We start from the raw sequence: 25,381 nt of genomic DNA, 5'->3' as shown, positions 1-25,381 counted from the left end.
TCTCCACTTTTTCCTCTGCACCCCTGTTGCTGCGCTCTCCTCCATGGATCCGAAACTCCCACCCTCACCACCAGCAGTCTCTGCCCACGAAGGGGCTTCCTAGTGTGTGGAAACCTTTCCTCCTTCACAGCTCCCTCCCACTGGTGCAGGTTCTCTCTCTATTCTTTTGTCTCTGTTTTTTCTTTTTTTTTTACCCTACCCAGGCCCTTGGGGAGTTTCTTGCCTTTTGGGAGGTCTGAGGACTTCTGCTAGTGTTCAGTAAGTGTTCTGTAGGAGTTGTTCCACATGTACACGTATTTCTGATGTATTTGTGGGGAGGAAGGTGATCTCCATGTCTCCCTCTTCCTCCATCTTGAAGCTCCTCAAGAGGAAATAATTTGACGAAGTCAGCTAGGTGGTAAGCATTGTCTTCTGCTAACGTACCTCTGATTTCTAATGGCATTTTATCTCATGTAAATGTGTGTGTGTGTGTGGGCGTGCGTGCGTGTGTATACACATATATAATTAAATTACACACAAGTCCATTTTCATTCTATTCCTATAGTAGAGGTCACTTGAGTTGGCCCTATGATTGACCACATACTTATTCAATAAGTATTTTTTCCATAGCTAACCCTGGATGCAAACAAGTGACTATAGATATCTTCTCAGGATTTCTAAATATTCTCCACTCTGAAGCAGGTTTTTGAAGATGGACCACAAGACCACAGTCACCCTCCTTGAGCTTGCTGCAAAGAGTCTGCTGAATAATGAGCCTGCAGCTATCCATGCCCTGGACGAAATCCCAAGAGACCTCTTTGTTCCATTGTTCAACGCTGCCTTCTTGGGTGGGCATAAGACGATGCTAACGGCAATGGTGAGGGTTTGGCCTTTTCGCTGTCTCCATATTGGGTCATTGTACACACAGAAGTCATACTATGACATCTTGGAAGCCATGATTGATGGTCTGCAGATGCTCCCTGCCCAGAACTCATCCTCTCGGTAAGACTATGATGAGTGGAGACACAGGGAGTCAGCAGGAGGGTATGCTGTAGCCTGGGGCAGGGGAATACCTAACCGTCTCCCAACAGTAGCCAATGGTGAATACTGCAGTCTTTGCAGAGCTGTCGGTCAGCACTTGGGGTCACCTTCGGGACTCTATTGCCTTATAGAGTTGATTATAGAATAGAAGTGCTTTAGGATACTATGAATGGATTTGAGTGCGATTACACACAAGTGGAATATGGGCATTGAGGCAGGGAAAGCCTGGAGGTGAAGGAGGGGGTGGGGAAAGGATGAAAGATGCTGCATTTGTGTGGAAAGAACTTCTTGGTGAATGGCAGTGAAGCGCAAACCAGGGTTAAAGTGCACTGTCCCTGCTTCTCATCATTGATCTTGCTGGGTTATATTAAAATCAGCTATCTCTCATGTGTTCTGTCTCTTCCTTTCCTTACAGGGGGCCCAGACTGAGGATCCTAGATTTAAGGCATGACCCGGACTGTAAGACAATATGCTCTGAGATTCGGACCACATTCCCTTTCTGTTTTAAGTCATGCAAATACTCTCAGCGCTCTATCCTTAAGATAGAAGAAGCTCAGCATAGTGTCAGGCACCTCGGGATTGGTAATTCTGGGTCTGCGCCTCAGTCAGCTCAGGAACCCATGGAATTACTAGTGGATATTTCCTTCAATGGTACCTTGAGAACAGAGCAATTCCTCTCTTTCCTTTGTAGTAAAATTCAGCAGGACTTTGGGTCCTTGCACATCTGCTGCAGAGATTTGCAAATCGATAGAATGGCTGCCCACAAAAGTATCCTGCAGTTTCTTGATCTGGGGTGCATTGATCACCTGGAAATGGATGAGACTGATCTGAGTGAAGTCCTCACCCTTTTGGCTCGGGTGATCCACCTGAACAGCCTTACTCTGTGTAACATCCCCTTTAACTCTTATCCGAGAAGGAAGTTCATATCTTTTCTCCTCTGCCTTGGGCGGCTGGACAACCTCCAGGAGCTCAGCTTGCCTTTCGTGTGCCTCACCAATCAACTGCACAAACTGCTCAGGTGAGGGGATGGGGAGGAACCTGTGTTCCTTGAACACCTCATTGTTAAGACAGAAGAGACCATGCTTGGATCTTCCTAAGCTCCTTGTAACCCATTTCTCTTTTTACCTCAGTGTAGGCACTGCTGGGAGTTTGAACCTAGCCAGGGGAGAGAGGGGTACCTTATGGTGAGCAGCAGATGAGGTTAGAAAAGGAAGCTGTGCTCATATATTCATTCATTCATTCAGTGACCGTGGGCAGACACTATAATAAGTGTGTAAATATATTGGTGAAAAAGACTCAGTCCTTCTCTTATTGGACTTTACAGCTCTCTGGAGAGGAAGGGGAGGCATTCAGATGGAGAAACATTAAGCTATAGGACTAATGCACATGCCCATGGATGGGCCCCAATAGTTAACACTGCCAGATAATTTTGCTCCTGTATTTCCCCCAAGCCTTAGACCCTGAATGGAGAGCTTGTCATCTGGGAACTAGTCAAAGGAAACCCTCAGTTGGCTGCTTTCCCAGACCCATCCTCGCCAAATAAGTGAATCAGATGCAACACTGATTATGTCATATATACTAAGTGCATGCAATTTCTTCACTTAATCTTTCCCGCAGTTCTTTATAATAATTACTACTGTGCACGTTTTCAAGATTAAATCCCTGTACCTCAGAGTTGTAAAGTAACTTTCTCAAGGTCACAAATCTATAAAGTCTGATCCCAAAGTCCACATTGTTAACCACCTATTGCAAACCGTGAACACAGTACTTTATTCTAGAGCCTTAGGTACCTATAATTTGGGGCTCATTGCCCTCATTCTTCTGAAATAACCTTACTCTTTTCTCTCTATAGAGTTGTGCCACGTCAGTTGGATACACTGTATCTACCTTACTGTAGCCTTTCTAACAGAGACATCACTGTCCTGTCCGAGAGCTCTCAGGCCACCCACCTAAAGGAACTGAGTCTCAGTAACAACATGATCTTCTCAGAAGGATATGAGCCCTTCCAGGCTCTGCTGGAGAAGGTCTCAAGCACCCTGCAACATCTGGAGATAAACAATTGTATGATAACTGATTCTACTCTGTCTGCCGTCCTCCCAGCCCTGAGCCACTGTACCCACCTCAATTTCCTTAGCTTTGTCTTCAATCCCATTACGATGCCTGTGCTCAAGAGTCTTCTACAGCACTTGACATCCTTGATGAAGCTGAAGTATGTGATTTATCCTGTCCCTCTCCATTGCTACGAGCAAGGGAATTTTCATGACAGCTTGGACCAACAAAAACTTGCTGAAGTTCAGGCTCAGTTGCAGGCGATGCTGCACGGGGCACAGCGGAACGACATGAAATGGGTCCCTTGTTCAAAGTGATTTCCACAGTACAAGGAGGTGTTTCAACACTGATGTGTGGCCATGAAAGCGTTCAATTTTTTCTTTTTTCTTTTTTTTGCCTGAAACCCAAGTTTGTAGAGACACATATGTAAAGTTCTAATGTTCTAGGAAACTGGGGTTAGGAACAGTGGATATGTAAACTGATCTTTATAAAAGAGGAAATTTTAAAAGGAAACAGAGGAATTTGAAAGGTCCTCTGGATCTCTTGCCCACTGCCTTCTACATCTTCTGGTTACTAACCACAGTGTTGAGTATGTGACGTAAGCTGACCCAGTCATGGTATATCGTTTGCTTATCCACACTGATTGGTTCACTTATCCTTTTATGGGCACTTGACACAAGTCAGATCAATTGAAACTCTTCCTAGAGGTGGTAGTTGTTGAACAATTTTACCCTCTAGGGACCTGCAGTCTTCTTGTGTTTCTGATTACCTCAGGTGGCTTATGAGAAACTATATGCAACTAAAAGGAAACAAACAAACTATGCCCACTACCTACTGGTATCCTCATCAGCATACTGCTGCCTGATTTCCCAGGTCTCAGATCCCTGTCTCAGTTATTCCTTATTCCACACACATTCACCAAGTATCTGTTATGATTTAGGTACTTTTCCAGGTGCTAAGAAAGATAAGGTCCCTGATCTCACTCAGAGTGTAGACATTCCTATGATTTATCAGTTTCTCTACTCTTTCTTAGAGGACTTGGGAAATTATTTATTCCCCCATAACACAGTATTTTTTTCACTTTTTCCCCTTACATAGTCTGCTCAAATAACATTGGCCTTTTAATGCTCAGGCCTCAGTTCATGGCTTAAATAGTACCTCCTCAGTTAGGTTTTCTCTTACTTCCCCATTTAAGTAGATTTATTCTTCTGCCGCTTTTTCTTAAGGTACCATATGTATTTCCTTCATGGTACACATTGTTGCATATGTATTTGCTCCCTCAGCTCTTCCACTAGAGTTGCACTGCTCAGTACGGTGCACACAAACCATATGTGGCTTCTGAACTCAAGAAATCTGGCTACTCTCAAATGTGATGTACACTAGGGTTGAATGCACACTGTGTATCCACGAGTTAGCAAGAAACTAAGGATGTAGAATAACTAATTGCTAATTTACATGTATTGTTTATATGTTGAAATGATAACATACTGCATATCAAAGACAGTAAAGGTAAAAGAATGTAAATTAAATTCTTTATATCCTTATGTGTTAAAATGATAGCATTGTATTTCAAAGACTTAGTAAGAAAAATGTTATAATTACCTGTTTATATGTTTATATGTCAACGTGATAAAACATTGCATTCCAAAGACTAATTGGTAGAAAATAAAGTTAATTAATAGGTTGTTCCTACTGTTTATATGTTGAAATGGTAACATAGAAAATGTCAATGATCTGATAACAGAAAAGAATGGAAAAATTATTAGTATTTTGTGTATAGTGTTTCCTGGTTGAAATGGAAACAGATTGCAGTTTAAAGACTTAGTAAGAAACAAGAATGTAAAAGTAATGAATGATGTTTACATTGTTTCCTTGTTGAAATAATAACACACACATTTTAAAGACTCAGTAAAAATTTTTTACAATTATTTTTTCTTGTTGCTTACATGTTGAAGTGATAAACTGCATTTCAAAAACAGAAAATAATGTAAAACTTAATTAATACTTAATAAAAATAGTTAATAACTTGTTCTTACCTCCAGTTTGCTACTGCATTTCTGACTTAGAAAGACAAACATGTTAAATGAATTGCATATGTTGTTGCTTTGTTGAAATGATAACACATGGCATTTCAAAGACATGATAAAATAAGAATGCAACAAGGCCACCAATACCCTGACACCAAAGCCAGAAAAAGACACTACAGAAAAAGGAAATGAGAGGGCAATATCTTTGATGAATACAAATGAAGAGGTCCTGGACAAAATATTAGCAAAACAAATCTAACAATACATCAAAAGGACCATACACCATAAATCACTTAGGATTTATTCCAGGGTCACAAGGATGATTCAACATTTGCAAATCAATCAGTGTGAGACACCACAGCAACAAATTGAAAGATAAAAATCACATGATTATCTCAATAGATGCAGGAAAACTTTTGACACAATTGAACATCCATTCATGACAACAATCTCAACAAAGTCTGTATAGAGGGAACATGTTGCAACATGATAAGGGCTTTTAAGACAAACCCACAGCGAACATCATAGTGAATGGTGAAAAGCTGAAGGACTTTCCACTAAATTCAGGAGCAAGGCAAGGATGCCTACTCTCACCAGTTATATTTAACATAGTATTGGAAGTCCTAACCACAGCAATCAGACGAAAAAAGAGATAAAAGTTACCCACACTGGAAGGGAAAATGTAAAACCGTTACCCTATGCAGATGACATATTTGTATAGAAATTTCTAAAGCCTCCAGCCCAAAACTATTAGAACTAATGAATGAATTCAGCAAACTTTCAGGATCCAAGATTAACATACAGGAATTTGTTGCATTTCTATACACTAATAATGAAATATCACAAACAAAGTTTTTTTTTTTAAACTCCTGCACCACTCAGCCAAGCTAGCGATACTGGGGGGTCTCTGAGGACTGTTCTGTGGATTCACCTACTCTGCCCCTCTTGTTCCATCTTGGGAAGGAAGTGTTTGGATGATACACGCCTTTTCTCAATTGCACAAAGCCAGGACACATGCTGACAGACAGCCTCCTGTTTATTTTCCCCATTTCAGTACCCTGAAGTGTTTAAGGTATGTCTCTTCTCACCATCCAGCAGAGTGGTGCCAGTTCTCTTTATGCACATGTGCATGATCTGTTGAGGCATGAGTGCACCTTCTGCAGGGGTGTCCATGAAATGCCGGTTCTCAGGGGGACAGGAACATGGAGTGCTGGATGTGCTCATGGGCAAATTGAGGCTTCTGTAGGTGATGGGTCCTATGGGGTTTGTAGGGTACAGTCTGTGAGGCAGTTAGAAGAACTGCAGCCCTTTGTTGAGCTTGGTGCCCTGTTTGCTGTGAGCCCTTGCTCTTTCCCCTTCTCCTTGCTATCCCAAGACTATTCAGCCATGCTCCTCGCCTCTGGGTTCTGGGTTTGGGCAAGACAGCAGTGAGATTCCTGGGCAGCGGCTAGCACCACTGGGTATTCAGGTGCTCACCACACTCTCACTAACCCCCATGGGAGGAATTGCAGGCCTAGTGCATCTATCTAGGCATTGATATGTGTAGCCTTGGGGGAAGTTTGATATTGGTAGGGTGAAGCTGTTCTTCCTACTCTCTTCAACGTGTCTGTCCTTGGATTTCTTTTTAATGGATCAGGGTGTTGGGGTTTCATCACTGGATACTGAGGCTCCCACAAAAACACACTGGCCCATGGCTGATTACGCAAAATGTTTATTTGGAGGCTCCTATTCTGCCAATTCCCTGACATCACACTCTAGAATTATGTTTTGAATGGGAAAATGTTTGACTGGATAAAAAGAAGCAGCCCAGGAAAACGTTCATTCTCGACTAGTACTATGAAAATCTATGAACCACAATTTTATTTTCAATGGTTTTTATGTGGAAGCGGTTTCCAAATTGTACTGGAGAGTCATATCATGAGAAACAACACAGCTCATGATTAAACACCCTGTACACAATCCCTGTCTTCTCACTTCTCTCCATCCTTTGCCCGGAAGAAATGTTAATTGTGGATATAATTTCCTATTTCCATGACATGCTAATCCTCACAGGATGAGCCTCCTTTCGACCTATTGTATTCAACCTAGGGCTGTTGAATTTTCCATCGTGATGGTTGGTGGGTAGGGATATTCAACTCTATCCACAGGACAGTAACTGCAACCGTTTCTCTTCTTTCGAGGTGGATGGACCTAGAGTCTGTCATACAGAGTGAAGTAAGTCAGAAAGAGTAAAACAAATACCGTATGCTAACACATATATATGGAATCTAAGTAAAAAAAAAAAAAGGTCACGATGGATCTAGGGGTAAGATGGGAATAAAGACACAGACCTACTAGAGAATGGACTTGAAGATACAGGGAGGGGGAAGGGTAAGCTGTGACAAAGTGAGAGAGTGGCATGGACATATATACACTACCAAACGTAAAAGAGATAGAAAGTGGGAAGCAGCTGCATAGCACAGGGAGATCAGCTCCGTGCTTTGTGACCGCCTGGAGGTGTGGGATAGGGAGGGTGGGAGGGAGGGAAACGCAAGAGAATGGAGATATGGGAACGTGTGTATATGTGGCTGGTTCACTTTCTTGTAGGGTGGAGGCTGGCACACCATTGTAAAACAATTGTGCTCCAATAAAGATGTTAAAAAAAAAAACACTGACAATAAAATTACTTCCATATATCTTAACGAATATCCCAAAGGAACAAAGAAAAACAGGTTCTGAATGCAACTTGCATAATGATACAGCCCCATCTGACGCTATCTCCTGTGTACTGTTGCTAGGTAAGTCAACTTTGCTTTCTGAAAATAAAGTCACATAGGACATCTAGTTCAGTTGTACATAAGTGTGTTAGAACCAGAAGAATTTGAGTATTTACCTTTAGGGAAACAGCATCACAACTGTTCTCTTGCTCCCCTTTCCCACTTCTCTGTGTTACAGAAAGCCACTCCTCCTTCTTAAACCACTGGCACCAACTTCCAAAGTGGCCACCTCAAAACAAAAATGTAAAAGAAGGAAATTTTGTTCCCATGAAATCCTGCCAAATCACATTCAAGAGAAATCGTTATCATGCTGCCTAAACACAGTGCCTGATAAATGTAATGCCTAAACTGGACCCCAGATACACAGATCTTTAATCATAGAGTTTCTTCCCCGCCCCCGCGATATATAGTAGAGGGTGGAGACAGGGCCCCAATGATGCAACTAAATGTTTTTAAAAGGTCCTGAGGAACTCCTGATTGTCATCTCAGAGAAAGAATGATTTATTTGAGTTATCAGGTCTGACAGGAGCAAAATCTGACGTAAGAGGGATAATGAGGAGGCCAGAATTGGTCTATTGGTGAAAAAAGTTGTCCCCAATCAGCATCAGGTGACCATAGTTAGGCTCGATAAAATTGTTCTGCATCTTGCACTGTTGATCTGCTCATCTGTATCTAATTATAACAACTATATCAGGTCTTGGTGTCAGATTCCACCCTATGACTACCTGGAGATGTTCCCTAAATCCAGCCTAAGGTTTCATAATAGGCTCTATTTGAAATAAAGATATGCCTCCTTTTTTGTCTCCTGAATTTATGTGTCCCACAAATAATTCTCCACAGTTACATGAGACACAGTGACCTGCACAAATAACTGTTTTCTCTTACTATTCGATACCCCAAACTAGGACATTTCTCAGTAGGCCTAGAACCACAGAGTCTCTTGTCTTTTCTAAATACCTCAACTTTAACCACAGTGGGAAATTTGATCTGTTGCATTTTTTTCAGCTCATTTATGCAGCCATGCCACATTGCAGGAACCTAGAAAAATAATCCGAACAATGTATAACATTGTTTACCAAAGCCAACAAACTAGAAAGATCAGATCACACTTAGTTTGGACATACTGATGATCCTGCAGTTTCCCACACAAGTCAGCAAAATAGGTGTTTCTGGATTTGCAATACAAAACCCCCTACAATATATATTCTCCTACTCCTTTCTCTGTTCTTTCTGGGGAGACACAGACAGAACATACACTGTAAAATCTAATGAATTCAGATTCCACTCATTTGTAATTTTTGTAAATCAGGCACAGGGTGTATGGTGACTAATCTGTATGATATCTACTTTTCAGTGTTTATTTAAAAGAAGGAAATGTTTTCAGCTATCATCAAGCAATTCATAAACCACTCATATACACTTTTCACATATTAGATATACGTTTATATCTATACACAAGCCTTAAATAGAGGCCATGAAATTTACTCAAATTTGACTGGGTCTAATTAGCGTGGCATCCCAAAGAGATCTCTCATGATCTCAACTTTTCAGTAATTTGGGCTGATTTCCCAGATTTTGTGAATTAGTAAGGTTGAACCCAATGTTACCTTCCGGTGAGGAACCTGGTGGGTGAGCAGAAATCAGAGTCTGGAGCCAGACGGCGTGTGGGCCACTCTTGGTGTGCCAACTGCAATATCCGTGACCTCTTAGTCAAGTGAGTGATTTAATACCTCTGGACTTCAGTGTTCGCATCTGTAAAGTTCCATAACAGTACGTAATCTATAGAGTTACCTCTCTTAAATGAGTTATCCTTCTTGAGTGCATGGCCCGAAGTCATCACTATACACTTTTCCTCCGAAATTAAAAACTACAACTCATTAGATTTGCTTTAATTTCCTTTAGACCTGCATGAAACTGAAGTCAACAGCACTTACCTGTACCCACTGCTTAGGCTCTTAACAGTAGTTTCTACAGCATACCGAGAACTGTGGTTTTGGGGAGGACTTATTTCATCCTTATGTGTTAATTTGTTATGTGTTAAATTTCATGTGCTATCGGGGGGAAAAAAGCACATAAAATGAACACATTAGAGAGGGGTGGGTGTAGGTAAAGCCCAAGCTTGTGTGCTTAGAATGTCACTCGAGGCACCAACATCACGGAGGAGATAAGGAATGTGGGTAATCTCAGATCTCCTGTTCTCCCAAAGGTAATGTTCCCCTCAAACTTGCAGATCAAGTAGAAACCTACTGTCATTGGACCCTTCTGTCAGAAAGCTGACTCAGCCCTCCCAGGCACATGAGCTCTGTGTGTTGCTAAGGGTGCGGGTCATGTAGATGCTGCCATCCTGTGGACAATAGTTACCTGACAGGCCAAGCCCTTCTTGTCCGGTCAGAACCCTGGGCTCTTAAACCCAAAGGGCATGTGGTCCCTTTGGCCCTGTTGCCGCCATGGCCCTGTGGTAGATCCAGCCCTTCAAGTCACTAGAGCGTGGTGGACTCCTAAACCCTGCGTGTCACGTGGCTCCTTCTCTCATGTGATCCTGACTAGCTACAGCATGTGGTAGCCTCACCCCTTGATGTGATCTACTGCTTAGGGTTATGTGGATGCTATGGCCTGGTACCCTTCCCAGCATGGTACATGTCACGCTCAGCAATCTCTATCACGTGAAGGTTGTGGGCTACTAAACACTGTAGATCCATGTATGGGCAACAGTGTGGCTCCTAACACACGTGGCACCCAAGGTTCTTCCACTCTTGTGAACTCTGCAGCTTCTGGACCGCTGTTGGTCAAGTGGACCTTATGGTCATGTGCCAGCATGTGGTCACGTGAGACTCAGGCCGTTCAGTCATGTGAAGATTGAGGGCTCCTCAGTTCGGTGGTTCAGGTGGTCTCCGACGAGATGTGATCACCTATGGTCATGCAGGTTGGGCTGCCCTTTAAGAGTGGGGTGGGTCTATTGAACTGCAGCTCGGCTTAACCTCCAGAAGAGTCAGACCCATAGGTGCAGAAGACCTTTAGACCTGTGGTGGTCACTCTGGCTGAGGGGGGACATTGAGGAGACTCTGGCTCAGATCCCAACCTTTCCACCAACTTTAATATCCTGCCGTGGTGGGTGGTACTCGGGTAGGAGGTGTCCCCGCCGGTACTAGAAGTTTACTCAGGGAACTGGGCTTTTAGAGGCGCCCAAGCAACTTCAGACCGAGGTCCGGCAAAGAGCTGAGGGCCCGAGAGAGAGTGTTGGATGCAGGTGGGGGGCAGGAGGGGGCTTCTGGACACGGCCTAACTGTTGTACAGCTGGCAGAGAAAGCCTGTGGGTGTGAGTGGCCTGAACCTGGACTGACGGGAGCAGCTTCTGGTAGAGAGTGAAGTGGAGAAGGAGGATGGCCTGGCCTGGGTGGGTGGGGCGGCCTTGGATGGGGTGGCTGAGGTTCATGGACTTGGATGTCATCTCTCAGCAGCAAGTTCCTGGTCTTTCATGAAAGTGGTGTTGAATGAGTCAAGTTGAGCAAATAGCAAAACTGTGTTTACATTTATGGGGGAGAAATACTTCTTGATACTTGGCTCAAGAATATTGTCACTTGTGATCATTTATATTACATGATGCTTAAATAATCCACTTTATTTTTCTCTCACTTCAGCATTTCCAAGCTTGTTTTGCAAAACACTAGGGCCACAAAAAAACAGTGAAATTGGACTCTACTTCAGAGACGTGTGGAACATACAGGACTACAGATAAATGAATTTCCTATACCATAGGATGTTTTTTAGATAATATGGTAATATGCAATATGAATGTCAAAGGGAGGGATAGTTTCCCCAACTTATGCGGGAATGATACATTTTTCCACAGAGCATCTGAGGAACGAGTGTTCCCAGAAAATATTCTGTGAAGACCTGTCCACACTAAATCTCCTACCACTTTAAGACCTTGTGCCTTTGCTTACTAAGAGCAAGAGAATGTATGTTTATAATTATTATAATCTATTCTTCTTCTCTTTAAGAAATTATTGTTGCTCTGAAATGCATTTTATCTTATCTCATCAGCCAGTCTCTCACCTGCTTAAATCTATTCACCTTTTCTTCTTCAGTGGTAAACTCAATTTCTAAACATATGTCTGATAGCGTGGTGGCAAAGACAAGTGCATAAGTGCAAATCACTAAGCAGTCTTATCTATATCAACAAATATAGTGCGCCCCTCTGGAAAGCAAAGTACAACTTACCTGTCAGGATGAGCAGACACCATACCTCTCATTGTATACAAATATCCCACACTTTTCCAAAATACTTTTATTATTATGTAATAATTAAAGCTCCCATGTTTTGAGTCCCCATTATATGTCAGGCACTGTGATAAACTCGTCATGGAAGTTAAGTCATTTCGCCCACAAAAAAATCCTGAGAGGGTGTTATTTCAGTTGGCAGATGAGACACGTGAGTCAGGAGAGGCTGAGCTATGCTGTGGTCATAGACAATCCCCAAATCTCACTGGCTTATTCCTCATTCCCACTACATGTCCATGGCAGGTGCACATCCATCACAGGATGGTGGATGTCGGAGATCAGATCTCTTCTTACTGGAATAACGTGGAGACTGAACCCGACAGAGCAGCCACCATCTAGAAAGTTGTCACTTGCTGTGCTTGAGGGAAAGTGGGCCCTGTGCCTGGAGGGAGGTCTCACACCAACAACCATATGTTGTGGCCCAGAATTATTTCACATATCACTCAAACCCATTAGCCAGAGCTAGTCACATTTATGTCCCCGCCCAAACAAAGGGGATAAAGCAAGAAGTGCAGTTCTGCCAGGGGCCTGGAACAGGGGAGAAGTGGAAACACTTGGCAAACAGGACCACTGACTGCTGCATGATACAACTGAAATGCAGAGAGATTGAGCACTTGTGTAAAGTCACATGGGCAGTAAGGGACAGAGCAGGATTTGAATCCAGACAGGTATGTTTTCAAAGTCGAGGTTGTTTACATACTCTTTTCTATATTGTATGCTATTCTCTTAAATGAAATACATATATATTCTTGACCCCTGAACAACGCAGGGTTTGGGGACGCCGACCCCCTGCACAGTCAAAACTGTTCAGATAACTTTTGAGTCCTCCCAAAACATAACTACTACTAGCCTACTCTTGACTGGAAGCCTTCCCAATAACATAAACAGTGGATTAACACATATTTTTGTGTTATATGTGTTATACAGTGTATTCTTGCAACAAAGTAAGCCAGAGGAAAGAAAATGTTATCAAGAAAATCATAAGGAAGAGAAAGTATATTTACAGTACTGTACTGTATTTATTGATACCGAAAGTTTGCACCATCTGCTTACAAAATGAATTGTCTCTCCGTCAGTACCAACATCAATACTGTCTCATATGATACAAAACATGGTAGATGTTATATGTACTACTAATGCTAGACACCAAAAGTAGAAAGATAGTGTGAAGAAGAAATTCATATTTTTTAGAGGTATAAGGATTAGTGCATTGATAACAAAGAAGCAGCAATATGATTGCTTTATGGTTGTCTAGTGTGATGGATACCATTGCTTCATGGTAGCCTAGACCATATGCTAATGAATGAATCATTATAAAACTTTTATGGCATACAGTATCACAGACATATTCATAATACAGCATGGAAACATTGTTATACTAAAAAAAGCACATACCTGTGGTGGTGATAGGCTGATGCATAGTTTCTCCAATTATTAGACAGACAGAGACAGAGAGAGACAGAGAGACAGAGAGATGTACTGTATGGGTATGTAATTATTTGAAAGCAAAGTTATAAAACATTAAGAAAACAAACACGTCATTAATTTTTTATTAAATATCACTCACCTTATGCCTGTGTAAGGATAGGCTATCCACTTCAATACCTGTCTTGTACATGATGATCTACACGTGTATTTTTTATACATTTGTTGAAAGAAAATGCACGTATAAGCAGAACCACGCATTTCAAACCCTGTTGTTCCAGGGTCAGCTGTACTTATAGTAGAGATCCTATTACTTCAGTGCTCCAGTTCCCTCTTCCTTAATCATCTGATGTGCCAAGAGTGGAACTGAATACACGTGGTGGCAGTGGCAGCACTGCAAAGCTTTGGGCCTCTTCCAAACAGATGAATGGATTGGATATTTGTGTGTTCATTATATTCAAACATAAAAATTAGAAAATAAAACTTGGTGGTAGATGGAAAGCGTGTTCATGGATCATTTACTTTATAAAAATTAATCTCATGTCTTTCCACTCTTGTCAAGGAAAAATAATAAAAATAAGAACAGAAATTAATGGAATGGATAACAGATATGACAGAGTTCAACAACAACAACAAAATGCTAGCTGCAAACATTTTAGAGAGAGGAGAAAAGAAGGATACATCTGGAAACAAGGGTCAAGAAAATTAGAGATAAGGCACGGAGAAGCCACTGTGAAATGAGAAAAGCTGTCACACTTTCAGTTTCAGCAAAGATTCAAAAGGTACAACGGTGTAATGGAAAAGATATGCTGATAAATTTAAAATTTAGAGAAAACAGATAAATCCCAGGGAAAAACACGATTTTCCATGCTAAAGAAACAGAAAATCTTAATATTATAAAAAGTATTCTTGACAAAGAATACACAAGAAGGCAAAATTATTAGCCAACCTCAGATAGTTACACATATGCAAAAAGTATACATAAATAAATAGCAAGCTAAATCCTGCCAGGGCTAGGACAGGAGACACAGGATGACAAAGTCGTGTTTAACCCCAAGCATGCCACGTTGGTTTAACATTAGGAGATCTGTGAAGTTAATTTAGCCCATTAGTGCAATAAAGGAAGGAGGAAAGGAGGATTATCACAAAATATTCAGTAAACAAAGGCCTACAAAAATTGAAACAAACAATCAGCAGTAAAACTGACAATAACAGGAATTGTCAGCAATTCATAAATTGAAAGATGTTTCTTTAGACTGACAACAAATATTAAAAAAAGAGTAAACTGCATCAAACGTCATACTTAAGAGCAAAACGTTGGAAGCATTCCCTTTAAAATCAGAAGAGAGACAAAGATGACTTACATGACCATTTTGTTTTAGCATCACACTATATTTCCTAGGCAGTACAGTGAGTCAGCATGTATATATGCATCTACACACATGTGAATTAATAAATGTGTACAAGGGAAAATAAAGCTGTCAAGAAAACATAGTTACCTTCATGTAAATTCAAGAGAGGCTAAGGAAATTAAGATTAATGATAGAGATTAATAAGTTTGTTGAGTATAAGACAAATATACACAAAATAATTGTGACAAGTACAAAGTACCGTTTTCATTCTGAATATACCATTTACAGAAGCAAAAATTATAACGTTCTATAAAATCAACTATGAATCGGATTCCATTGGCAACTCTTCAGACATACCTGAACACTCATATGCTTTCCTGTTCTTTAGTGAACAAAAAGCTAAAGACATGAAACCAGTGTCTCTGTGTGTGTGTGTGTGTGTGTGTGTGTGTGTGTGTGTACACATTAAGCAGAACGCCTTACAGCTCGGTTTTAAATGGGATCTCGGTTGTATCAAGCATATGCACCATCCTGAGAATTGGAGGTGTAACTGAATGACATGGGAGCCACGTATGGCTCAGTGACTTGATTAGCTGTGTATGATGGGAGGGGTCTCTGGTTCTTATGGAGCAGTCACAGCAGAGTGCCTGGAATGCATACATATCAGATAGCACACAGGCAGCAGTGGTGATTCAGCTATAGCAGTCCCAAAGCGTGAGTGGACTTCCCCTGGCTGCACAGCATCCAAGCTGGCTTTTCTGGCCCTCACAGAGTTTTTGTCAGCTATGTAATATATTTTATTAACAACATCTTATTTTTATGAAATAGCTATTAGAACGAATAGCTGGCATAGGCAAGTGGGAACTTTGATTGATAGAGTCCTTGACACCAAAATTGGTTCAAGCCAAGAGCCCTGGAGGAAGTGGGAATCTGAGAAAAGTTATTTGGCTTAGGTGCATCTGAAGACAGTAAGGATCCAACTGACATTAGAGGATGAAATATTGGTGTCCCATGGCACACAATGGTGAAACAGTTGCAGGAGTTGTCGCCTGTGGTCACTTGAATGAAATGCCTTTGAAGTCAATGTGTCCGTGGTCCAAACAGATGCTGTTAGGGACTCAGAGGAGGCTCCCTTCCCCACAGCACTGAGAAACACATTAGTGCGGAGGGCATCTTCATCTTCGAAGTGTTCTGAAGTGGCTGACTTGTGTAGGCCACAGATGAGATGGGAGATCCCCTCATTTCAGTGGGGATGTTGTGGTCCTGGAGTTGCAGGCCCAGTAGGAACACTTAACCTCCTGCCTCAAGGTGAGTGCTGTTTACCTTAATAAGCAGCAAGGCTGGAAGGGTAGTCACATTGGTTTGACCTACAGCAATCTTTGAAGGTGGCTAATTGATCAACAGATCCCTTGGATCTTGAAATATCTGAACATACTCCAAAGTTGCATTTGATCAGTGTAAAAACAAATAAAATATTAATAAGTATTGATTTATAATAAAATATAAGAACATAAAAATAAATAAATCAAGCTCTAGGCCTGGTGACTTGAGCTATCGTGATGGCGAATGGTAGTCTGTTAGTCAATTCCCACACTTGACCCAGAACACGATGAATGAGTGGACTACTGAGGAAGGACCCTACAGTGAAGTCGCAAGTAACTACAGTAACTTTTCTTCCCAGGCTTAGCGAGCGGAACTGTCATCAACTTACCGCTGTTACTGTGCATTTGCTTTAAGGACACTTGTTCTAAGCCAGAGCTCAAAAAACTTTTCCTGGAAAGGGCCAGATGACCAATATTTGAGGCTTTGCAGGCCTTTCAGTTTCCGATGGAGCTATTCAGATCTGCATTGTAGAGCAAAAGCTGCCACTGACACAGCATGGCTGTCTTCCAATAAAACTTTATATACGGACAGGGACATGTGAATTTCAAATAATTTTCACATGCCAGGAAATACGATTCTTCTTTGGATTTTTTTAACCATTCGACTATGTAAAACATTCTTAGCTTGCAGGTCATAGAGAAACAGGCTCGTGGGCCATAATTTCCCAATCCCCACTGTAAGCTAATGGAATCACTAGGTCTCCAAAAAGAGCACTGAGTGGAAAGTCAGCAAAGTGAGGTGGCAGGCATTCCTAAGGTCTTCTGCCAAGCATAACCCCAAAGCTGATGCCTTTTAACATAGTGGTTTTCAACCTTGGTTGCACACTGCAATCACATGAAGACTTTTAAAAATGTGATTGCTTGGGTCTGCCCCCAAATCTGTTTTAATTGTTGTGGGTGTAGGCTGGCTCTGGTGATTTTTTCAATCTTCCCAAGTGACTGTAGTGTGTAAACAAGGTTGAGAACTGCCTAAACAATTTAAATGATGAGAGTGCAAGTATTTTACAATATTTAGTTTAAAAATCTTATAGTTGTGGTTTTGGAATAATAATATTCCAATAATGAATACATAGAATATTCCAATCATAATAAATACATAACCGTGCTCGAAAGTATGAAATAAGAATTCCCATGTAATAAATGGAGAATGCTCTTCTTCAAGGAAGGAAAGAAGGAAGGGAAGGAGCGAGGGAGGGAGAGAGGGAGGTAGTGGGAAAACACAGTGGTAAGGCAGGGGCCACCAGTGGTAGGGTCAGGGAGGAAGGCTAAACCACTGACGAGCCCAGAGCCAGGTATGGGTTAAAGCCAAGCACCCAGGAGCCCAGGGCTGACTCGACAGTGAAGTCTTCTCTTCAGGAGACGGTCACAACCCAGGGTAAGCATGGAAGGGACAGAGCAAACACAACACATGGAGTGACTGGCACTGAGGGAAAAGGAAAAAGAGAAAAGCCTGGAAAAGACCTAAAGAGAGCATTTCCCTAGAGAGATAAAGGAGTGGTAAAGTTTGAAATTATATCCATTGTGTAAGAAGAGAACACTGACCAGGAAGATGGCTGATTGAACACAAGGGTGGAGTTTCACTTCCTCCTGAAACTTCATTAAAACAACATGAAAGGTAAACAAATCAATACAATGGTATATTACCCAAGAATAAAAAGGCAAGAACATGGGTGGATCTGAAGAAAAAAAAAATTATGCTAAGTTAAAGAAGCCAGACACAAAGGATTACAGGATGTGTGATTCCATTTATACGAAACTCTAGAGCAAGAAAAGCTAATATATAGAAATGGAAATCAGATCAAAGTTTGCATGGGGCCAGAGGAAGAAGAGGAGATTAACTGGGATCCTTTAGGGAGAGTGGTACGTGTGCTATATGTTAATTAAGCTGGCGGTTAGCCCTAACCCCTGATTTTTACATGTAAGGAACCGGGCATCAGGAAATGTTGGGTGAGTCATGTAAAGTGTTGCAGCTTATTAATCAGCGAGGAGATACTCATATCTGCTTATCAATGATAAATTGTCCTGTTATGCTGTGTAAGGAGCCAACAGGTATAGTGCTTCACCCTAAGCAACTGGGAAGACGCTGACCCAGACACAAACATCCTTTTATACAAGCAAAGCATAGATCTGAAGGAATAACTATTGTGAATTCCAATCACCCATTTATAAACATAGTTGACACTCTCACGCCTTCCTTTGCCGTGACTTCTTAATGTTAATTATTACACATAAAAAAATAGGGCTTCCCTGGTTGCGCAGTGGTTGAGACTCCGCCTGCCGATGCAGGGGACACGGGTTTGTGCCCCTGTCTGGGAAGATCCCACATGCCATGGATTGGCTGGGCCCGTGATCCATGGTCCCTGAGCCTGCATGTCTGGAGCCTGTGCTCCACAACGGGAGAGGCCACAACAGAGAAAGGCCCACGTACCGCAAAAAAAAAAAAAAATACAACAGAAAAAACATAAGCATTCATTAATATCTTCTTCTGAGGAACCATACTGTAATATACAGTTTTATACCCTGAGTGTTTTTTTTTCACATTGTATCATGTGGTGTCAGGAATATTCTGTCTTGCTTTTTGCAACCTACCACTTAAACACAATCCGTTTCCTTTCTTTCAAAATATCTTTAATGGAGTATAATTGCTTGCTTTACAATGGTGTGTTAGTTTCTGCTTTATAACAATGTGAGTCAGTTATACATATACATATGTTCCCATATCTCTTCCCTCTTGCTTCTTCCATGAGACTGGCAGCCACATTCAGGGTGCTTCTTGCTGGTCTCAGGGGTCATAATATGGATCTTGTTCTCCCCCAAAACTGTGATTGTGCCTTCTGACCTCTATGGAGGACCCCTGAGGGTATGGCACAGAGGATGAGTTTTGTTTCCCACGGCCACTCCCAGGCATGGAGTGGCTTTCTCGGTTGTGTCTCTCAAAAACATCTAAAAACGTATCATACCCATAGCTGCCTGGGGCAAGGTAAAGAAGATAAGGCAAGCAGCAGAGAGCCCCCAAAGCCTGGGAAGGGTGAGGGTGATGAGGAAAATTCTTGGGGGAATAAGCGTTTTGAAGGGCATCACAGAGATTCCAGAGTGCATTGCATATGTACAGGGTAGGACACAGGCTCAGCAAAGGTCTGACAGGAAGCCAAGCTTGCACATGTGGCTGACCTTTGGGCTCCTCAAAAGCCGGAGGTGAAGGCTAAGTCAGAGTTGGAGGCAGCCTGGCTAAGCATTGGTGGAGTGTCCCAAATCAGAAGCCAATCTGCAACGACTAGACAATATTGTTTTCCTTTCCTTTTTGGCTCCAGGCCCTTCAGGAAATCTCTGTCAAGTCACTATCTGACCACTGATGAAATAGAAGGACAACTTCTGTGACCACATATGACAAGGATTTCAATCTTTGCAAAAATACATATTCCAATGTGTGTATATACTACAATTTGTTTACCCACTCATCCCTTGATGGACAGATGGGTTGTTTCAACCTTTTGAATATAATGAGTAATGCTGCTGTGTGCATTCACGTACAATAATTTGTTTTGGCACCGCTTTCATTTCTTTCGGGTATACAGCTAGGAGTGCAGTAGCTGGGTCATATGGTACTTCTGTGTTTAATTTTGTGAGGAACCAACAAACTGTTCTCCACAGCAGCAAAACCATTTTTATCCCCACCAACAATGTACAGAAGTTCCAATTTCTCCACATCCTCACCAAAGTTCATCTTGTTATGTTCCTTTTTTAAAAAAAGCTACAGGCAATGTAGTAGGTGTGAAGTGGCATCCTATTGTGGCTTTGATTTGCGTTTACTTAACGACCAATAGATTTTCCTCTGATCATTGCTTTTGCTCTGTCACACAAGTTTTGGTATGCTGTGTTTCCATTTTCAATTGTCTAAATGTATTTTTAAAGTTCCCAACTCGACGCATGATATATGTAAACCCATCTAGAAGGGACATAAAGGAGTTCTGAGGCATGCACTATAAATCCCATTGTTATTCCATTTTTGTGCAGAATCTTCATGTTTTATAAATGGAAAAAAAGTGTATAAAAAACCCACTTGTTTGGGTTAGAAGGTGCCTCCTCCTCGGGGCCAAAGGCAGGGACGTTCAGTCCTGGACCTACTGTCTAGTGATTGGGGCAGGGAAGAGCAATGGAGGACACTCGACATACAGCTTGCAACAGCACTCTTTATTATGAAAACAAACAGCAATCGTGAGTGGGGAAAAGACAAAGAACAGCTGACCCTTCAGGTGGCTATGTTACCTGGCCTACAACGTAACTTTGGATTCTTGGTCAGCCAGGCCTCCAACCCCAGGCATGAATGTGGCCTGAGGCTGGAGACAAAAGATGATGTGGATGAAGACAAGGATGGCATCCAAGGGCTCCTTTTAGGGGATTTCTTTGAAGGCCTCCTCTGGGATCTTGTCCTCGGTCTGGAGAGAAGGAGTCGGAATGTCAGAAGAGCCCGCTCCCCGAATTCCATTCCCAGGACACCGGCCTCCACCTTCTTGGCCTCCCTGAAGGGCCAGAAACGTTCATCTTTACCCCACTTGAGTCCCAGACCTCACCTTGAGCATACTGCAGACCTGAACAGCTCTGGTGTAGTTCCATTCGTTGTCCTGAAGGCACCTGCAGTGGGAGAACAACAGGTGATCTCCATTAGTACCACAGTACAGTCACGCTGACCATGCAATGCCACCGCTATATGTATGCCACTTTCTTGCTGGGACACATGTTCCAGTATGAACACTATGTGTAATGACGAAGAAAGACCCAGTGAAAAGCAAGCCATCTATCACTAGCATTCATGCCCACTAGAATTCAAAACAGAAAAGGAGAGCTGGGCAAAAGAACAAGGGAATTCAATATATACTGATCAAGAAAGATGTTCAAGGAAATAGCAAATGAAAAATTCTAAAGTACAAGTCTCGAACCATCTTTTATTGAGATATAATGCACACACCACTTTAAAGTATACAAATCGGTGCTTTTTCGTACATTCACATGATTGTGCAACCACCACAACTATATAATTCCAGAGTAATTTTACCACCTCAAAAAGAAGCTCCTTAACCATTAGTGATCACTCCCTATTCCTCCCCTTCCCCCAGACCCTGGCAACCACTAATCTGCTTTTGGTCCCTGTGGATTTGCCAATTCTGGACATTTCATACAATATTTGACTTTTTGTGACTGGCTTCTTTCATCTAGCATCATGTTTTCAAGGTTCATCCATGTCATGATATGTATCAGAACAGTATTCTTTTTTATGACTGAATAGTATTCTACTATATGGATATACCAAGATTTATTCATCCTTTCATCAGCTACAGGACATTTGGGTTGTTTCCACTTTTCATCTATTATCAATAATGCTGCTATGAACGTTCCTGAACAAGTTTTAGAGTGTATACATGTTTTCATTTCTCTTGGTAGGATACTTAGGAGTGGGATTACTGGGTCTTATGGTAACTCCGTGTGTAACATTTTGGGGAAGTGCCAAAATGTTTGCCCAAACCACTGCTCCCTTTTAGATTCCCATCGTAACACATGAGAATTCCAATGTCTCCACATCCTCACCAACACTTGTCATCATTTGTTTCACTAATTAAAGCCATCTTAGTGGGTGTGACCTGGTAACTCACTGTGGTTTCAATTTGCATTTCGTTGATGACTAACGATGTTGAGAAGTTTCTCATTTCCTTCTTGGACATTTATATGTCTTCTTTGGAGAAATGTCCATTCAGAGCCTTTCCCCAGTTAAAGAAAAATGGGGTGTTTGCCTTTTTATTGTTGAGTTGCAAGGGTTCTTCACATATTCTTGCCAGATATGTGATATGCAAATATTTTCTCCCATTCTGTTGGTGGGCTTTTCACCTTTTGGATGCTGTGCTTTGATGCTCAAGAGGTTTTAATTTTGACGAAGTCAACAATTTATCTACTTTTTTTCTTTGGTCGCTTGTGCTTTTGGTGTCATATGTAAGAAATGATTGCCTAATTCGTGAAGACTTACACCTATGTTTCCTTCCCAGATTTTTATAGTCTTAGCTCTTACTTTTAGATCTTTGATTCATTTTCAGGCTAGGTTTGTACATGGTGTGGGAGTCAGGGGTCAAAATTCTTTGGTTTGCATGCGGATACCCACTTGTCCCAGCACCATTTTTTGAAAACAATATTATTTTCCCATCAGATTTTTCAGCACTCTGTCTGGTTGATCATCAGTTGACCATAAATGTGAGGGTTTATCTGTGGACTCTCAGTTCTATTCCACTGATTCATACACTGTCCACAGGCCAGTACCACGTAGTCTTTATTACTGTGGCTTCGTAGCAAGTTTTGAAATTGGGACGTGTGAGTCTTCTAACTTTGTTCTTCTCTTTCGAGATTGTTTTGGTGCACTTCCATATGAAGTTTAGGATAACCTTGTCAACTGTTGCAAAGAAGGATTCTGATAGGGACTGCATTGAACCTAGTTTGCTCTGGGTAGTACTTCCATCATAATAATATTGCCTTCCAACCCATGAAAATGGAGTGTCTTTCCCTTTATTTAGGCCTTCTTTATTCTTTTCAACGCGTTTTACACTCTGGAGTATGAGATTTGCACTTCTTTTGTTACATTAGTTTCAAAGCTTTGTACTATTTTGATGCCATGGTAACTGGGCTTGCTTTCTTAATTTCATTTTTGGGTTGTTCATTGCAAGTACATGGAAATATAAATAAGTTTTGTATATCGGTCTTGTATCCTGAAAATTTGGTGAACCTGGTTATCAGTTCTAGTAGGGTGTTTTGTTTTTTTGTTGGTTGGTTGGTGTGTGTGTGGATTGTCCTGGATTTTCCATATACAAGATAATGTCACTGAGCATTATACTATCTTGAAAACCCTTTACACATATACTAGTATGATACCTTTCTCATGGGCTCACTTTTATTTTTTGGAAGCAAAATATTCAAAAAGATATTTTTCCAAATTGCTTTCGAGTTTCCATGATTCACTCCCCTGCCGTTCTAACCCAACCTCATTCCCATGCACACCCAGCACTCACTTCTGAGACCACTCGAGTTTCATCCCAGACAGGGTGGAGAAAGCCTGCACCATTTCCTGCTGCTCCTGGGAGAGGGAGGAGGGTGTAGGCATTGGGATGGAGAACGCACTCTGAGTCTCACTGGGGCTGGCGTCCCTCACAAACAGTTCGTCTTTCACAATGCATAGACTGGAGGAAAAATGGGCACTCAGACAACTGGACAGATGGACGACCCCACACCCCAAACAACGATCTTGCTCCCACTGCCACTCAGCAACTAGATTCCTTCCATACCCCTGCTGTGTCTGTCTCCCAGGTTCCGTGACTAGTACCTCTGCCCCTCCCCACAGAGCCCACCTTTGGAGAGACTGTCTACCACCTTCACTCAATTTATAGGTTTATCCCCAACCCACGGGCAATTTCACATTTACCCTTTACCACAGTTCAAGGGCTGGACGCTCTGACCCCCATTCTCGGAAGAAGACACTGAGTCGCACAGAGGTCATCTGACTTGACCAAGATCACACAGTGAGTGAGTGTTTTGTCAAGGAGAGAACCCATAGGCCGACTGCAGAGCCCATGCTCTTCTTAACCACTAGGCTAGACTGCTCCTGGGATCTCCCTGCTGGCTTTCCACAATACTGAGTAAACCTAAGATGTGCGCCACCACATTCCCATGCCACTGAGCCCAGGCTGGGATGGGCATTCCCGCCCACAACAGGGCTCTCACCTGGCACAGCTGGCAGGGGTAGCGATGAAGGTCCGGGTGAAGGCACGCACACAGCCCTGAGAACTTCCTTCCACTTCAACAGCAAACAAACAACAGTACCCCTTAGAGCCGCACGTGCTGTACATGCTCGCACGGTGGTCCCCTGTGAGGATGTGACTGGACACTCATGCTGAGATGGCAGTTGTTCACGGGGGCCATGGTGTCGGGAATGCGGAGGGCAACTACAGCAGCAGTCTGGGTCCAGTGACCTGGTCCCTGACAAACACTATACAAGTTTACGGGATGCATTTTTCACAGCCACCTAAGAGGTGGATACTACTACCCCATTGTGCAAATGAGGAAACTGAGAGGTTAAGTAATGGCCCAAGTTCTCAGAGCAAGGACCTGGGATGCAAGCCACCAAATTCCACAGCCTGTGTCCCCATGCCTGTCTGCCATGCACACCCTGGGCAGGGGGAGGGAGCAGTGAGGCATCTGGGGAGAGGGTCTACACACACTCACCTTCCTCGAACACCCCGTTGACAGAGAAGCAGAGCATCATCTCCTGAAAGGGAAGAGCCCAGGTGCCCAGTCACCACCTCCACCTCCTACCCACCCGCGGCTTCCTGGGCCCGCCCGAGGGAGGAAGCAGGCGCTCACCATCTGGAACCACATGTGCACCCGAAGGAGCTGAAGTCATGCTGAGTCTTGGGCAACCCACAGAGGGTGTGCACAATGACACGTTTTGTGTGCTTCAGCAGCTGGACCCGCAGGTCTGTGAGGGGAGGGGAAGCGAACAAAGGTCAGGGGCTGCCAGGCCCTGGGCCCTATGATTGAACCCTTCACTGCCCTTTCCCACCCAGTCTTCCCATCGCACACTCACGGGGGTCCTTGAGCTTCTTTATATTCCTGCTGTCCTTGAAGTACTTGCACAAGCTGCTTCTAGGAGACAAAGAGCAACAGTGGGTGGTGGGTGTATGCAGGAGCTGGCCTGTGTCTGCTGGGGAGCCACATGACCCAGGAGCAGAGTCTGGCCTGTGATACTCACGGGGCTGGGTCCTCGGAATGGAAGGAAATTGTCAGGAAGAAGCAGGCCTCCTCAAGATAAGCACAATGGATATGCAGTCGGTCTCCACACTCATGGATCAAGTAATACCTGAGGGAGAGTAATGAGGACAGTCGATCTCTGTGGTCTGGACCTCAAATGAGACTTGAGAACTCCGATGAGCAGACCTGTGCTTAGGTGGCCTCAACTGACTTAGCCCTCCTCCCCTTGCTCAGATTCCCAAGGGTACTTACTGCTGCAGGAATTGCAGGACTAGACTCTTCAGTATCACAGAGCCTATACAGCATTC

At 42.7% G+C, this 25,381-nt stretch overlaps 1 protein-coding gene and 1 pseudogene across 2 annotated transcripts in view; one reads left to right on the top strand and one right to left on the bottom strand.

The window, feature by feature from the left end:
• Positions 1-653: 653 nt before the first annotated feature.
• Positions 654-3,386, top strand: LOC308608806 (melanoma antigen preferentially expressed in tumors-like; the record flags this gene model as incomplete). Its single annotated transcript, XM_081222139.1, has 3 exons — positions 654-981; positions 1,436-2,038; positions 2,873-3,386. Exons 1-3 carry the CDS (start codon positions 692-694, stop codon positions 3,384-3,386), a joined length of 1,407 nt encoding a protein of 468 aa, XP_081078265.1. The 5' UTR covers positions 654-691.
• A 20,403-nt stretch (positions 3,387-23,789) lies between these two features.
• The window catches only part of LOC308608804 (nuclear RNA export factor 3-like), a 60,862-nt pseudogene continuing 59,270 nt past the window's right edge, over positions 23,790-25,381 (bottom strand). The window contains exons 16-20 of the transcript in view: positions 24,910-24,968; positions 24,687-24,801; positions 24,549-24,591; positions 24,048-24,120; positions 23,790-23,958 (exon numbers count right to left, since the gene is read on the bottom strand). The product of the transcript in view is annotated as a nuclear RNA export factor 3-like (transcript). The remainder of the gene's footprint in view (positions 23,959-24,047; positions 24,121-24,548; positions 24,592-24,686; positions 24,802-24,909; positions 24,969-25,381) is intronic.

Source organism: Mesoplodon bidens (genome assembly GCF_964165515.1).
Source record: "Mesoplodon bidens genome assembly, chromosome: X".
In the NCBI taxonomy this organism is placed as follows: Eukaryota; Metazoa; Chordata; class Mammalia; order Artiodactyla; family Ziphiidae; genus Mesoplodon; species Mesoplodon bidens.
The sequence above is the reverse complement of the archived record's forward strand: the minus strand, read 5'-3'. Positions and strand labels throughout refer to the sequence as shown.